Source organism: Thalassophryne amazonica, chromosome 15, assembly GCF_902500255.1.
Source record: "Thalassophryne amazonica chromosome 15, fThaAma1.1, whole genome shotgun sequence".
Lineage (NCBI taxonomy): Eukaryota > Metazoa > Chordata > Actinopteri > Batrachoidiformes > Batrachoididae > Thalassophryne > Thalassophryne amazonica.
Genome location: NC_047117.1, coordinates 31,559,849 through 31,575,083, shown reverse-complemented (window position 1 = coordinate 31,575,083; position 15,235 = coordinate 31,559,849). Strand labels below are relative to the sequence as shown.

Here is a 15,235-nt window from a genome sequence, read left to right as displayed (position 1 = left end):
GTGTGAACACGCACATTGACTCATGTGTGGTTATTCCACCAGCTGATCACTGATCCATAACGTGAATTCTTCCTTCCAGAACAGCTCTTTATATCATTTTGATTCATCTACCCGTTGCCACATGTACAGAAGGACTGGACTGTCATTCCTACACTCATATTGTTATATTTAATACAAAATAATAAGCGCACGCAGGAGCTGCTGTGGCTGCTAATGCTGCATTCAAGTACCGTCGGAAATTACACAACTTTGTTGTTTCAAATTCAGCAGTTGCTTGTGGCAAAATAATTAATTATATCCACACAAAAGATTAATTCTGTCCTATGTAAGGTGCCTGAGCCCATTAAAGCTGACCCCTCCACACAGATTAAAAAAAATCCAAGCAAGCAGGCCCTGTAATTTCCAGTGGTACCTGAACACAGCAGCAGCTCAGCGCTCAGAAAGCGGCTTCTGCACTGTGTGAAAACATTCAGCCGGTTGAACGAAGTCAAATTAAACGTTACAAAAACTAAACAAACGATTAAAAAAAGTCAAGAACGACAGCAAAACGAAACAGACGAATTGAGGTTTTCGTTGCCCTTCGTTCAAATTTTCAACAGTTCAAAAATCCAGACGAAGCGCCAGCTGCAGGAACGAAGCTGCGCCAAGGTTAAACGATGTCAACAAAAGTCCAGATTTCTTGTTTCGTCAGGGCTTCGTTGCCCTTCGTTAAGTGCCGTGTGACTGGGCCACAATCAGCATCCTGATATGCATACCTGTGAGGTGGGATTGATTATCTCGGCAAAGGAGAAACAGATTTAGACAGATTTGTGAACAATATTTTTAATTTGAATTTAACCTTTAACCAGGTTAGTCCCATTGAGATCTCTTTTACAAGGAAGACCTGTGCAATTATAAAGTTTCCAATTTACCTAACCTGCATGTCTTTAAATATGGGAGAAAACCAAAGCACCCAGATGAAACTCATGCAAACACAGGGAGAACATGCTAACTCCACACAGAAAAGCCACAGATGGGAATCAATCCCATGTCCTTCTTGCTGTGAGGCAACAGTGCTAACCACTATGCCACCGTGCTGCCCAATATTTGAGATAAATAGGTCTTTTGTGTATATAGAAAATGTTTTAGATCACTGAGTTCAGCTCATGAAAAATGGGAGTAAAAAGAAAAGTGTCATTTTTATATTTTTGTTCAGTGTATTTAGATAGCTATAGAGTGCTTCTGTGCCTTTTTGTCTCTAGTCACTTTTTTTTGGCTGCTATGCACACACACTACTGCATGTCATGGGGGAACAAAATAAATATTTCACATCATACGAATGTGTATATTACTTTTTATCTGCATGTGCAGGTCATGTGTGTCCACACACACAAGTGAGCACGCACATAAGCAAGCAAGCACCATGCAGAAGGAAACGAGGAAGAAAATACATGATACTATGTGACAATGCCATTTCACAAATTAATCAATGTGATGAACCACAGACTAGTATGTGCGTGTGTGTGTGTGTGCTTACAGGGGCAGCTTTCTCTCTTATGTAAGCAAGTATACAGGCAGGTTTTATTTTCTTAATTTCTCCAGTACCAAAAGCAATATGAAGCACAGGGTTTCTGTATCCATCCATCTCACACTTTAGATGGTCATGAGTGAGGTTTGTTTCACTTCATCTTGCTCGTTGGTGGAGTTCATCCTCTGACTATGTGCAGCCATACACCCGCATTGCGAAGCACATTACATAAACACACGTATTCATGTAATCAATTCGGTCAACACATACCATATGGCATGAAAAATCAGACAACTATCCGTTAACATGCATTGTCACAGATTATGCAAAAAAAAAAAAAAAAAAAAAAAGGACTTACCTTCTCTCCTTCTGTAGGGTTTTTGTCTGGATGATATTTTAAGGCTAGTTTGCGATAGGCCCTTTTCAGTTCATCAGGAGTAACATCAGGTTTCACACCTAATGTGTCATAAAAACCAGTTTCCTTGACCATGTTCACTTTGGACTGGTAACCTTCGGAAAGAAAACTATAGGAGGAATAAAAAAGTCACTGTATTAATATTCAGTCTGAATTTACTTCCAAAATGAAACTATTTATCACTGTAAATGTCCTCACATGTAAAACAATATATATTCTCGGTAGGCATGGTCGACACACGCCCTACGGTGCATCTGGAAAGTATTCACAGCACTTCACTTTTTCCACAGCCTTCTTCCAAAATGAAGTAAATTAATTTTTTCCCTAAAAGTTCTACTCACAACACCCCATAATGACAACATTAAATTTTTGTTGTTATAAAATTGTGTGCGTCTGTGTACAAAATTTTGTTCACACACACATATTCAACTGCTTATCCAAGGTTGAGTCGCGGGGGGCTGCAGCCTACTTCAGCCGTCACAGGGCATGAGGGAGAGTACACCCTGGACAGAGGACGCCAGTCTATCGCAGGGCCACATACAAACACATTCACACCCGCATGCACACCTAGGGACAATTTAATGTTTCCAAGTCACCTAACCTGCATGTCTTTGGATGTTGGGGAGAAAGCCGGAGCACTCCAAGAGGACCTACACAAATATGGGAAAACGTGAACTCCACACAGAATAGCCACAGGTGGGAATTGATCCAGTGACCTTCTCGCTGTGAGGCAACAGAGCTAACACTAAGCCACCCAAAGTTGCTGCCCAAATCTTTGAAAATTTATTAAAAATAAACAAAAACTAAGAAATTACATGTACATCAGTATTCACACCCTTTGTTCAATACTTTGTTGATGCACCTTTGGCAGCAATTACAGCCTCAAGTCTTTTTGAATATGATGCCACAAGCTTGGTGCACCTATCTTTGGGCAGTTTTGTCTATTCCTCTTTCCATCAGGTTATTGGTCACCTCCCTGACTAAGGCCTTTCTCCCTGATTGCTCAGTTTAGATGGACAGCCACCCCTAGGAAGAATCATGGTGGATCTGAACTTCTTCCATTTACAGATGATGGAGGCCACTGTGCTCATTTGGACCATCGAAGCAGTAGAAATGTTTCTCTACCCTTCCCTAAATTTGTGCCTCGAGACAATCCTGTCTTGGAGATCTACAGACAGTTCCTTTAACTTCATGCTTGGTTTGTGCTCTGACATGCACTGTCAACTGTTGGACCTTATATGTAGACAGGTGTGTGTCTTTCCAAATCATGTCCAATCAACTGAATTTACCCCAGGTGGACTCCAATTAAGCTGTAGAAACATCTCAAGGATGATCAGTGGAAACAGGAAGCACCTGAGTTCAATTATGAGCTTCATGACAAAGGCTGCGAATACTTATGTACATGTGAGTTCTTCGTTTTTTTGTTTTTTGTGTGTGTATAAATTTGCAAAAATCGAAAAAATAAAACCCTTTTCCACATTGTGATTATGGGGTATTTTGTGTAGAATTTTGTGGAAAAATTAGTTCAATCCATTTTGGAAGAAGGCTGTAACCAGGGATGCAGCTATCGAATATTTTTGGAGTCAAGAATTCTATCAGTTAACCAAGTAATCGGATAAAAAGTACTTTCGTGTTTTAAAAAAATATCCATAGTGGCAGGGCTCTCCCTAAGCAATGGTACAATGTTGCTGTGCCATCATGAAGATTTTTAAGTTCAGGGTGTTCCCGGGTAATTATTTATTTTTTCACATTATTAAGGGTTTTGGAGCTTTGCCAAACCATAAGCCCATGCGGTCTGTGAAATCTTCAGTCTGTGGACAGGACATTCTTTTTCTCTTATTGCACATTTCATTTGCACTTTTTATTACTGTGATCTATTCAGTGTTTATTGTACATTTATGGGTGATTCTTAGACTACGGGCACTTATTATGTCCTTTGATCATATTGTATGAAAAACAGAAATAAGGGGAAATTTCACACTTTTATGGTTATCTTTACAATGAAAGTGTGTTAAGAAATTTGTTCTAGTAGTCTATGATGACTTTTTCACCTTTTTTCAGCATCATTATATGCAAATATTGCCATTTTGTGCTTGTCCCACACCCAGACTTTTGATCTTCAATGATAAAAATGAATGGTAAAGAAACGTTTTTTCTAATGTTTTAAAATATCTCTGAATAAAATATCAGTAAAATAATCAAAACATAATTGGGGTATTCAATGTCATACAACTGTTGTGATTTTTTTAAACAAAATGTAGTTGTCCCACACTATTGCCGTAATTTCCACCACAACACTGTAATGTCCCTTTAAACAGTTTGTATGAAAGATTGTTTGGGTAGTTTCTATGGAGATAAACAGTGACATCAGAGCACATGTATATAGCGCCAAATCACAACAAACAGTTGCCCCAAGGCGCTTTATATTGTAACGCAATGGTGTGGTGGAAATTACATTTACAAGGCCAATAGTGCCCGTAGTTAAAGAATCACCCTTATATGTGCCGTACAGAGTGCAGCTCAAAATGAAGTCAAATTCCTTGCTTTCTGTAGAAACTTGGTGAATAACACAGCCTTTGAAAAATGGCTGTGGAGTGCAGCGTTTCCACAAAAGCTGTGCAAGAGATTATCACGCGAGACTTTAAAGTCTCACGTTTGACATTATAAATCAGCTAAAGGGAAATATTGCCAGCCAAAGAAAAAAAAAAAACAAAACACTAAAATTACTGGGAATAAGTAAAGCAGACAGTTTGACAAACACACCAGTGCCATCTTGTTACTCCTATAATCAAACCCAGCAAATTATCACACTATGACCCTTTTAATAATAGTCATCAGAGTCTACAACTTTGTAGAAAATAATTTTATATTATTATTATTATGTGCAAAAATGTTTTTTAAATTCCTTCAAAAGTGGACCTTTTGCTGTAATATTTAAGAATAAAGTTAGTCAGTTTGAACCATGATGACTTTGAAACAAAGACTAATTTTGTCTGAGCCCACTGAATCAAGCACGTGCAGCTGAGCTGGATGAAACTCCAGAGCTATGGCCAGAAGGCTTTGTGCAATCACATGTTCTCATGGTAACAAATCATTTTTTCAAGTTATAAACTCAAATCATGTTTGCTCTTTTTCTCCTTTTTGTACTTTTCATGGTTATGGTTATTTTTAATGATGGCGACACTGGATGATGATGATGCAATATGATGAAGGGTGATGATGATGATGACAACAGTGACTGGAAAGGTAAGTTGGGAGTTGTGTTGGTCATGTTCATGTTATCTGAAAAATACTGATAATAATTGATCATGCACAGTCACAAAAAATGGTCCAAATAATGCATCATATTGCACCACTTCACTTCAACTTTAATAAAATTTAAAGGGGAGGGGAGGCATGTCCCTGGACCCCACTAGGTGGGTGCGCTGGTGCAAATCAGTACCGAAGTCTCTCATTAAATGTTAAGTGGTTCTAACAACTTGGTTGGAAAACCCTGAATTCATGAGTAAACACTTTAAAAACTGATTACTTTTAGAATGAAACTTAGACCAGCAGAGATGTGAGCAGAGGACTACAGCATCATTGGTGCAAGCAACTGATAATTTTTTGACTGAACATTTTCTGTGAGTGGATGGCCGAGTGCCGAAGGCGCAAAGTCCCCTTGGGGGATCCAGGCGCATGCTCCCCTGGAAATTTTGAAAAAAATTGTGCAATTTGGTGCATTCTGAGAGCACCTTGGTGAGTTTTTCTTGGTTTAAAATGGTGGTATTTGACTCTTATACTTGAACAAAATATGTCTCAAGTCTTAATTTCATTAAAATTGATTTTCTACCTTGTATGTATTGTCTGTAACAAGTTTCCACAAATGGACTGACCATCTTCATTAACTGACTTTAATTCTGCTTTCATTGTTTTCATTCTACATTTATCAAATTCTAAGTGTGTCTTATAAAACACATCAATAATTATACTAGGGATGCACCAATACCACTTTTTCCCAGACCAAGTACAAGTACGAATACATACATTTTGGTACTTGTTGATACAAATACTCAATGATACCATTTCAGTTTTATGATGACTTTGAAAATGTTTTATTCATCAGTTGCTCCTTACTTTTTGACTACAACTGCTACCAATATCATTAGCTTTGTTTTTTTTAACAAACATTTCACTTAAATCATGTAACTTCACTTTTTCACTCCAGCAAACTGTGCTTTAACATTACCCGTGTGTTTCTTAACAAACATGACACTGCCAGACATCTCACTGAAATGTAACCTGTGGATGTCAGCAGTACAAAATATACAACTCCAGGAACAGAACTGATATTGTCCATCACTAACTTTACTTATGTCTGTGACGACCAGTGTTGCTACAGTTACTTTGAAAAAGTAACTTACTTTACCGATTACTTTTTTAAAGTAACTAAATTAGATTACTAGTTACTTTAAGCAGCTGCTGACAACGCCCCCCCCCACCTCAACATGAAAATGATAACGTTTTGCCAATACTCATTTTATAGTCACCCTTTCTTGACTTCAATCAATCAATCAACTTTTTTTTTATATAGCGCCAAATCACAACAAACAGTTGCCCCAAGGCGCTTTATATTGTAAGGCAAGGCCATACAATAATTATGAAAATGAACATAAATACTTGTTTTATAAAAAATAAAAAACACATTGTTCTTGACCTCATATTTAAATGTTGACAGCAGTGTAACAGTAAAACTTACAATTTATAATCTACATTGAATATACATGTAACTATTAAATTCTAACATTTTTCTGACATTTAAATTCTTTCTCAACATTTTAACTGTTAAATTTATTATTATTATTATAGTAGTAGTAGTAGTATGAAAAACTGTCTTCAATAGTGGACCTTTAATCTTGGGGTGTGGAGGGGGAAGCACGCCCCCTCCCCCTTTTCCACCTGGATTCACCCCTGGATGGCTGTCTGAACAGGAAGAATTGACAACGTATATTTATGGAAAAAGCACGACCAGATTGAGAGGGAGGGATTTTTTTTTTTTTTTTTTTTTTTAGGTTTTTCAGCATTTTTGTACATCATGTCATCCTCAGAAAGAGACTTTAGGCTCATTTCGGTAGAAAAAAAAAACAAGCGTTATTAATGCGTGGCGATCCACTGTTTTTAGCGAGGACCCACACGGAGCAGCACACAGTTTTAAAGAAAAAGAAAAAAAAAACATAAAAATTTCTCAGTAAAGGTCAGCGCAGGTGTGCTGCCATCAGCGCGCATTGAGAGACGACAACTATTTTCAACTTGGAGTCGGAGCTGCGCTGCAGGAAACAGGTGAAAAGCTCGCAGCATCAAACGCTTCGTGAGCAAAGTGAGCAGTTCCGTCGAACCGCGACCTCCACCTCACACGGGCTGCTGCGATCGACACACAATACAAACACAAATGAGAGGTTGACATCACACTACTGCAAAGAGGTATCAGGTGTCTAGTATCGGGTCAGTTTTATCAGTACAAGTACATACATACGGGATCGGGCCGATACCTGATACTGGTATCAGCATCGGTGCATCACTAAATTATATCCTTTCTGCTTTCAATAAATAATATACTTAAAGAAATGATAACTATTGTCAATAAAAAGTCTTTTGCCACTTGTAAGTAATTTAAAACTAATGAAATATTAAAAAAATTAAATTAAAAAAGACCATTACCAGATCAAGACCGCATATTAATGCCAAATTCCACCACCAGACCAATTGAATTTTAAATAAAGTGTGAGTGTGTGTGTGTGTGAGAAATACTAGCTATCACCAGAATGCAGCACTTTCAAATGCCAACGGCTTTAATATAAATGATAAAAATCATAACCAATGTATGTACCTGTGCAGTATTCAGCACAGTACTTTAATTTTACCTCAAAATATATCTAGTCATTTTTGAATCTATTAAACAGTAAAAACTGAAGGGAATGGTTAATTATTACTCATCACAATGGTTAGAAGATACACTGTGAACAATTTGATAGATTCTGGTACATCTACCAAGATGATGTTTTTGTACAACAATTATGCTGAAAGCAGAGTCAAAAATCTGATTTTTACATTCTCCCACCTTAAAACATCATCTCACTAACAAAACTTGAGTAAGAACAGTGTATTATGCCACTGGTGTGTATAAATAAGTTATTACATGAACATATCAAAATTGAAATATTGTGTTACTAGAATAAGGTGACTTGGAGCAGGCTGACCTCACCTGGGGCGAGTTAGCGGTGGGGAGAATTCACTAAGAACTCTTGGAATCCCAATCACATCAGTTTTTTGTTTTTGTTTTGTTTTTTCTGTCTACTGGTACTTTGGGTTGCCACCTGTCCCTTAAAATATAGAATTGTCCTTTATTTGACAATTAATTGTTGCGTCCCATATGGAATCAATACGGGACATAAATTCTCCTGTATTTTCGTAAATGTCCCTCCCACACACACAAACAAACACACACACACACACACACACACACACACACACACACACACATCAAAACTGAATAATGAACAAAGTAACACACAGGGGATATTAAGGGCTGCCAATGTCATCTCTGTACCTCGCGTCAGGTCCATGCTACAGGACGCGATGCGAGGTAAAGCGGATAGACCACAGACTTTCATGTCTGCAATTCCATATGCCCACCTTTCTGGTCCTGTCACGGGTTGTCTGGTTGCCTGGCATGTCTACATACCCGAAACTCCATCACATCCAAAGAAGCAAAAACGTTTGCAAATGTATAGACACCAGTGGGAAGCTTAGTGGCAATGGGTACAAGGCAAACAAGTATTTTTATTTTTTATTGGCAGTTTATATTTTGCCAGATATGGCAAACACGCACCTAGCGATATTTGACCGGATCTCCTCGCTGATTGGCTAGTTCAAATGACATCATCGTGGAGTTTATTTCAACATGGCGCGCCCCCGGCAAAGCTGAACTGGACGATATTTCATCGTACGCGGCACAGGCAAAATGGCGGGTCGCGCTGTTTTGCTGGCCGTCTAAATTTATTCACGACGGAACAGAACAGCCGCGGTCGGGCGGGAACTTAAAGGGGATCAGCGTTTAAGATCTCCTTATTTCACATTCATGATAGTAGCTCGATATTGGTGATTTTCATTATTGAAAATTGGCATATTTTACCATTCACTATTTTCAGGGGTGGACTGATCGAAGGTTTTGAGGACATGACACTGACAGAGAAATTCAGTCTTGAATTTACAGGTTTTGTTTATCTTTCCCGCCCTACACAGAAAACTACCAATACTGCAAAACCGTGCCCGAAATTATTTCCACCGCATGGCGAAAAGCAACAGTGGACATAATTTTAGGCACGGCGGTGGAAATAATTTAGAGCACGATGGAAATAAATTTCAGGCACGGCTATACCACGTTTTTGAGCTGCTTTTAGCGTCCGAGAATCCCTCCACCAGTAGGTGATTTTCTGTTCAAATTCAAACAACTTTATGGCACCCAAAATGGTATTTCAAGATGAAAAATTAGCACCAACACTCAATGCCAAGGACACCGCTGTGTTGAAATACCCTCTACAATAAGTCATTCGAACTAGCCAATCAGTGAGGAGATCTGGTCAAATATTGCTAGGTGCGTGTTTGCCATATCCGGCAAAATATACACTTCGTTTTTTTTATTTCCTCAAAGTAAAAATGTCCTCACTTTAAATTAAAGATTAAAATTACTGGTCTGTTTTCTTTAATATTTATGTTTATTATTACACACTTCAGTGACTACACAGTTTATCATTAACAGTTTCGTGTTAATAAAGCACTTAAAGCTTTAAGTATGACTAAATGCTTTTTTCAAAATTAAATATATCACTCCTTGGGTGGTAGTAGTGGCCCTGGGGAGCCGTGGTGGGCATCCTTTATTTTCATTTGTGAAAGGTGGAAACCCTACTGGTACTTCAAGAATAAAATGCATGTACGACAGTCATCAGAAACCACTTCGAAACTGAATTTCGTGTAGAAAACAAAAGTGAAGGTACGCAGCCTGGTAACTGTGACCTGGGTTAGACTGGCCGATAGGAGCGGCTACGTACGATTAACCACTGCTTTCAACCTTTGGGAGTTGGACTAGTATGTGGAGAAAATTGTAATTGTTTAATCGACAGAATAAAATAAAATAATAAAAAAAACACGACGATTTATAGCGATCAAGCACCTTAGCGCGAATGTTTATACAAAGCAAACATTGTACTACCGAAAAGGGGGAAAACGCTTAGTTTATTCCCATTTGGTCACAAGTTACCAAACGATTCATGTCACTAACAAAAATGTTAGGTCGCCGCTACTTAGCCTGGGCGAAGCTAACCCAGCTAACAGCACCTAAACAAGCTGCTTTTCTCACAATCAAATGACTGAAATATAACAATGGTATATACAACGTGTGTGCAATAAATACCAACCTATATTATAATACCAGAATCCACAGAGACTCACAGAATCCACTTGTGTTCACAACGTTTCTTCGAGAAGCTTCCAACACGCTGCGGATGAAGCTTGATCCGTACTGAACAGATTCAAAAGTTCACGGTTCAACACAGGGTTTGTAACCGTGTTTCGAAGCATCAGTCACATGATGAACAGTCATTGCAGCTATGTTTTTTTATTCATTCAGTTTATTATTCAAATATAATATTCATTTTGGTTTTAGCAACAGTGTGCTTTGCAAATGAATCGAGAAAATTTAGATACGATTGTTTTGAACGATATAACACTGGTTGCATTCCAAATGTAACTGATTCAAAGTTGGGGTTTTTTTTCTTGTTTTTGTTACTGGTTCAAAGTTTCAGAATCGCCACACGCACATCGATTTCACACACCATGTGACGTAATTTTATTGCGACCAAAGCACCCAATCCAGGCCAGTAGGTGGCGATAATACACCTTTCAATGGTTGCCAAACCACCAATACACTTCACAAGAAGAAGAGGAACGTCGCGAGAAAAGAAAGAAGCGTGTTTGTGTTTCTCTGAGACAATATGAAAAAATGCCAGTTTGCTGGCTTGTTAGTGAAGAACGTAGTCATAAACCGATCCACCTGCCTCACCTACAGCCAGTTGTCCTGGGCCGAGGTCCAGAAACGACTATTAAAGACAAAAAATGCTCTCGGCAGCAAGGTAACAACTCGTATAAACCGTGTGTGCGCTGCTGCTGCTGCGAGGCACTGGGGCATACTAAAATATGAAATGGAGCGAAATGGGGTAAAATGTAACGAAATGGAGCAGAGTGAACCAGACTGACTCCAAATAATTACTTTTATTTAATTGTTTAGCTTTTGTTTGTTTTGTTTTTTTTGTGAGATGCGCTCAGTACATGTAGTTGGGGCAGGTACGCCATCTAGCGTTCAAGAGATGAAACTTCAGCCAGTGGGTCAGTCTGCTCCATTTCGTTGCATTTTACCCCCATATTTCGTGATTATTAGGCTCCATTTCGTATTTTAGTATAGTCGCGTGGCTGTCACACGGCTATCTGCTTGTTTTGTATTTTTAAATACTCTTTCTTTTTTTAAATAGCTTTACACTATGTTGGGGATTCTTATTTGTTTTTGGTTTGCATTCTTCACTTTTCTGATGTTAAGCATTTAATTGAATGCAACAGTCAACTTATTACAATAATAGGAACCGTTGTAAGGTATCACTGCTTTTTTAACTCAAAGACAAACTTTAACCTATGCACATTTTATCTCTTCTCAAATAGTTCAGTTGAAAGCAGAATGCAACAAAGGTTATGTCAAAGTTAAACAGGTAAGAATCAAATGAATAAAGGTGTTTTTGTCAGTGTGTGAATTTAAATCAAATCAATTTTATTTATATAGCGCCAAATCACAACAAACAGCTGCCCCAAGGTGCTTTATATTGTAAGGCAAGGCCATACAATAATTACGTAAAAACCCCAATGGTCAAAACGACCCCCTGTGAGCAAGCACTTGGCGACAGTGGGAAGGAAAAACTCCCTTTTAACAGGAAGAAACCTCCAGCAGAACCAGGCTCAGGGAGGGGCAGTCTTCTGCTGGGACTGGTTGGGGCTGAGGGAGAGAACCAGGAAAAAGACATGCTGTGGAAGAGAGCAGAGATCAATCACTAATGATTAAATGCAGAGTGGTGCATACAGAGCAAAAAGAGAAAGAAACACTCAGTGCATCATGGGAACCCCCCAGCAGTCTAAGTCTATAGCAGCATAACTAAGGGATGGTTCAGGGTCACCTGATCCAGCCCTAACTATAGGCTTTAGCAAAAATGACGGTTTTAAGCCTAATCTTAAAAGTAGAGAGGGTGTCTGTCTCCCTGATCTGAATTGGGAGCTGGTTCCAGAGGAGAGGAGCCTGAAAGCTGAAGGCTCTGCCTCCCATTCTACTCTTACAAACCCTAGGAACTACAAGTAAGCCTGCAGTCTGAGAGCGAAGCGCTCTATTGGGGTGATATGGTACTATGAGGTCCCTAAGATAAGATGGGACCTGATTATTCAAAACCTTATAAGTAAGAAGAAGAATTTTAAATTCTATTCTAGAATTAACAGGAAGCCAATGAAGAGAGGCCAATATGGGTGAGATATGCTCTCTCCTTCTAGTCCCTGTCAGTACTCTAGCTGCAGCATTTTGAATTAACTGAAGGTTTTTCAGGGAACTTTTAGGACAACCTGATAATAATGAATTACAATAGTCCAGCCTAGCGGAAATAAATGCATGAATTAGTTTTTCAGCATCACTCTGAGACAAGACCTTTCTAATTTTAGAGATATTGCGCAAATGCAAAAAAGCAGTCCTACATATTTGTTTAATATGCGCATTGAATGACATATCCTGATCAAAAATGACTCCAAGATTTCTCACAGTATTACTAGAGGTCAGGGTAATGCCATCCAGAGTAAGGATCTGGTTAGACACCATGTTTCTAAGATTTGTGGGGCCAAGTACAATAACTTCAGTTTTATCTGAGTTTAAAAGCAGGAAATTAGAGGTCATCCATGTCTTTATGTCTGTAAGACAATCCTGCAGTTTAGCTAATTGGTGTGTGTCCTCTGGCTTCATGGATAGATAAAGCTGGGTATCATCTGCGTAACAATGAAAATTTAAGCAATGCTGTCTAATAATACTGCCTAAGGGAAACATGTATAAAGTGAATAAAATTGGTCCTAGCACAGAACCTTGTGGAACTCCATAATTAACCTTAGTCTGTGAAGAAGATTCCCCATTTACATGAACAAATTGTAATCTATTAGATAAATATGATTCAAACCACTGCAGCACAGTGCCTTTAATACCTATGGCATGCACTAATTTCTGTAATAAAATTTTATGTTAAACAGTATCAAAAGCAGCACTGAGGTCTAACAGAACAAGCACAGAGATGAGTCCACTGTCTGAGGCCATAAGAAGATCATTTGTAACCTTCACTAATGCTGTTTCTGTACTATGATGGATTCTAAAACCTGACTGAAATTCTTCAAATAGACCATTCCTCTGCAGATGATCAGTTAGCTGTTTTACAACTACCCTTTCAAGAATTTTTGAGAGAAAAGGAAGGTTGGAGATTGGCCTATAATTAGCTAAGATAGCTGGGTCAAGTGATGGCTTTTTAAGTAATGGTTTAATTACTGCCACCTTAAAAGCTTGTGGTACATAGCCAACTAATAAAGATAGATTGATCATACACTCAACAAAAATATAAACGCAACACTTTTGGTTTTGCTCCCATTGTGTATGAGATGAACTCAAAGATCTAAAACTTTTTCCACATACCCAATATCACCATTTCCCTCAAATATTGTTCACAAACCAGTCTAAATCTGTGATAGTGAGCACTTCTCCTTTGCTGAGATAATCCATCCCACCACACAGGTGTGCCATATCAAACTGCTGATTAGACACCATGATTGGTGCACAGGTGTGCCTTAGACTGCCCACAATAAAAGGCCACTCTGAAAGGTGCAGTTTTATCACACAGCACAATGCCACAGATGTCGCAAGATTTGAGGGAGTGTGCAGTTGGCATGCTGACAGCAGGAATGTCAACCAGAGCTGTTGCTCGTGTATTGAATGTTCATTTCTCTACCATAAGCCGTCTCCAAAGGCGTTTCAGAGAATTTGGCAGTACATCCAGCCAGCCTCACAACCGCAGACCACATGTAACCACACCAGCCCAGGACCTCCACATCCAGCATGTTCACCTCCAAGATCATCTGAGACCAGCCACTCGGACAGCTGCTGAAACAATCGGTTTGCATAACCAAAGAATTTCTGCACAAACTGTCAGAAACCATCTCAGGGAAGCTCATCTGCATGCTCGTCGTCCTCATCGGGGTCTCGACCTGACTCCAGTTCGTCGTCGTAACCGACTTGAGTGGGCAAATGCTCACATTCGCTGGCGTTTGGCACGTTGGAGAGGTGTTCTCTTCACGGATGATGCGAAGGAGATGTGTTGCACTGCATGAGGCAAATGGTGGTCACACCAGATACTGACTGGTATCCCCCCCAATAAAACAAAACTGCACCTTTCAGAGTGGCCTTTTATTGTGGGCAGTCTAAGGCACACCTGTGCACTAATCATAGTGTCTAATCAGCATCTTGGTATGGCACACCTGTGAGGTGGGATGGATTATCTCAGCAAAGGACAAGTGCTCACTATCACAGATTTCGACTGGTTTGTGAACAATATTTGAGGGAAATGGTGATATTGTGTATGTGGAAAAAGTTTTAAATCTTTGAGTTCATCTCATACAAAATGGGAGCAAAACCAAAAGTGTTGCGTTTATATTTTGGTTGAGTATATTTAAGATCGAAGCATTAATTAATGGTAGGGCTTCCTTGAGCAGCCTGGTAGGAATGGGGTCTAATAGACATGTTGATGGTTTGGAGGAAGTAACTAATGAAAATAACTCAGACAGAACAATTGGAGAGAAAGAGTCTAACCAAATACCGGCATCACTGAAAGCAGCCAAAGATAACAATATGTCTTTGAGATGGTTATGAGTATTTTTTTCTCTAATAGTTAGAATTTTATTAGCAAAGAAAGTCATGAAGTCATTACTAGTTAAAAGGAATACTCGGCTCAATAGAGCTCTGACTCTTTGTCAGCCTGGCTACAGTGCTGAAAAGAAACCTGGGGTTGTTCTTATTTTCTTCAATTAGTGATGAGTAGTAAGATGTCCTAGCTTTACGGAGGGCTTTTTTTATAGAGCAACAGACTCTTTCCAGGCTAAGTGAAGATCTTCTAAATTAGTGAGACGCCATTTCCTCTCCAACTTACGGGTTATCTGCTTTAAGC

The 15,235-nt window shown here is 39.0% G+C and overlaps 2 protein-coding genes across 4 annotated transcripts in view; one reads left to right on the top strand and one right to left on the bottom strand.

The window, feature by feature from the left end:
* Positions 1–10,544, bottom strand: part of dnaja1 (DnaJ heat shock protein family (Hsp40) member A1) — a 49,144-nt gene extending 38,600 nt beyond the window's left edge. Inside the window, exons 1-2 of one of the 2 annotated variants that reach the window (XM_034188141.1) lie at positions 10,376–10,544; positions 1,866–2,031 (exon numbers count right to left, since the gene is read on the bottom strand). In XM_034188141.1, coding sequence (XP_034044032.1) covers positions 1,866–1,997 — 132 coding nt within the window. In that variant the 5' untranslated portion in view covers positions 1,998–2,031; positions 10,376–10,544. The remainder of the gene's footprint in view (positions 1–1,865; positions 2,032–10,375) is intronic. The other variant, XM_034188142.1, reaches the window with a different exon arrangement.
* Positions 10,545–10,853: 309 nt separating this feature from the next.
* The window catches only part of aptx (aprataxin), a 41,168-nt gene continuing 36,786 nt past the window's right edge, over positions 10,854–15,235 (top strand). Inside the window, exons 1-2 of one of the 2 annotated variants that reach the window (XM_034188145.1) lie at positions 10,855–11,089; positions 11,670–11,716. In XM_034188145.1, coding sequence (XP_034044036.1) covers positions 10,960–11,089; positions 11,670–11,716 — 177 coding nt within the window. In that variant the 5' untranslated portion in view covers positions 10,855–10,959. Of the gene's footprint in view, positions 11,090–11,669; positions 11,717–15,235 lie in introns of both variants that reach the window. The other variant, XM_034188146.1, reaches the window with a different exon arrangement.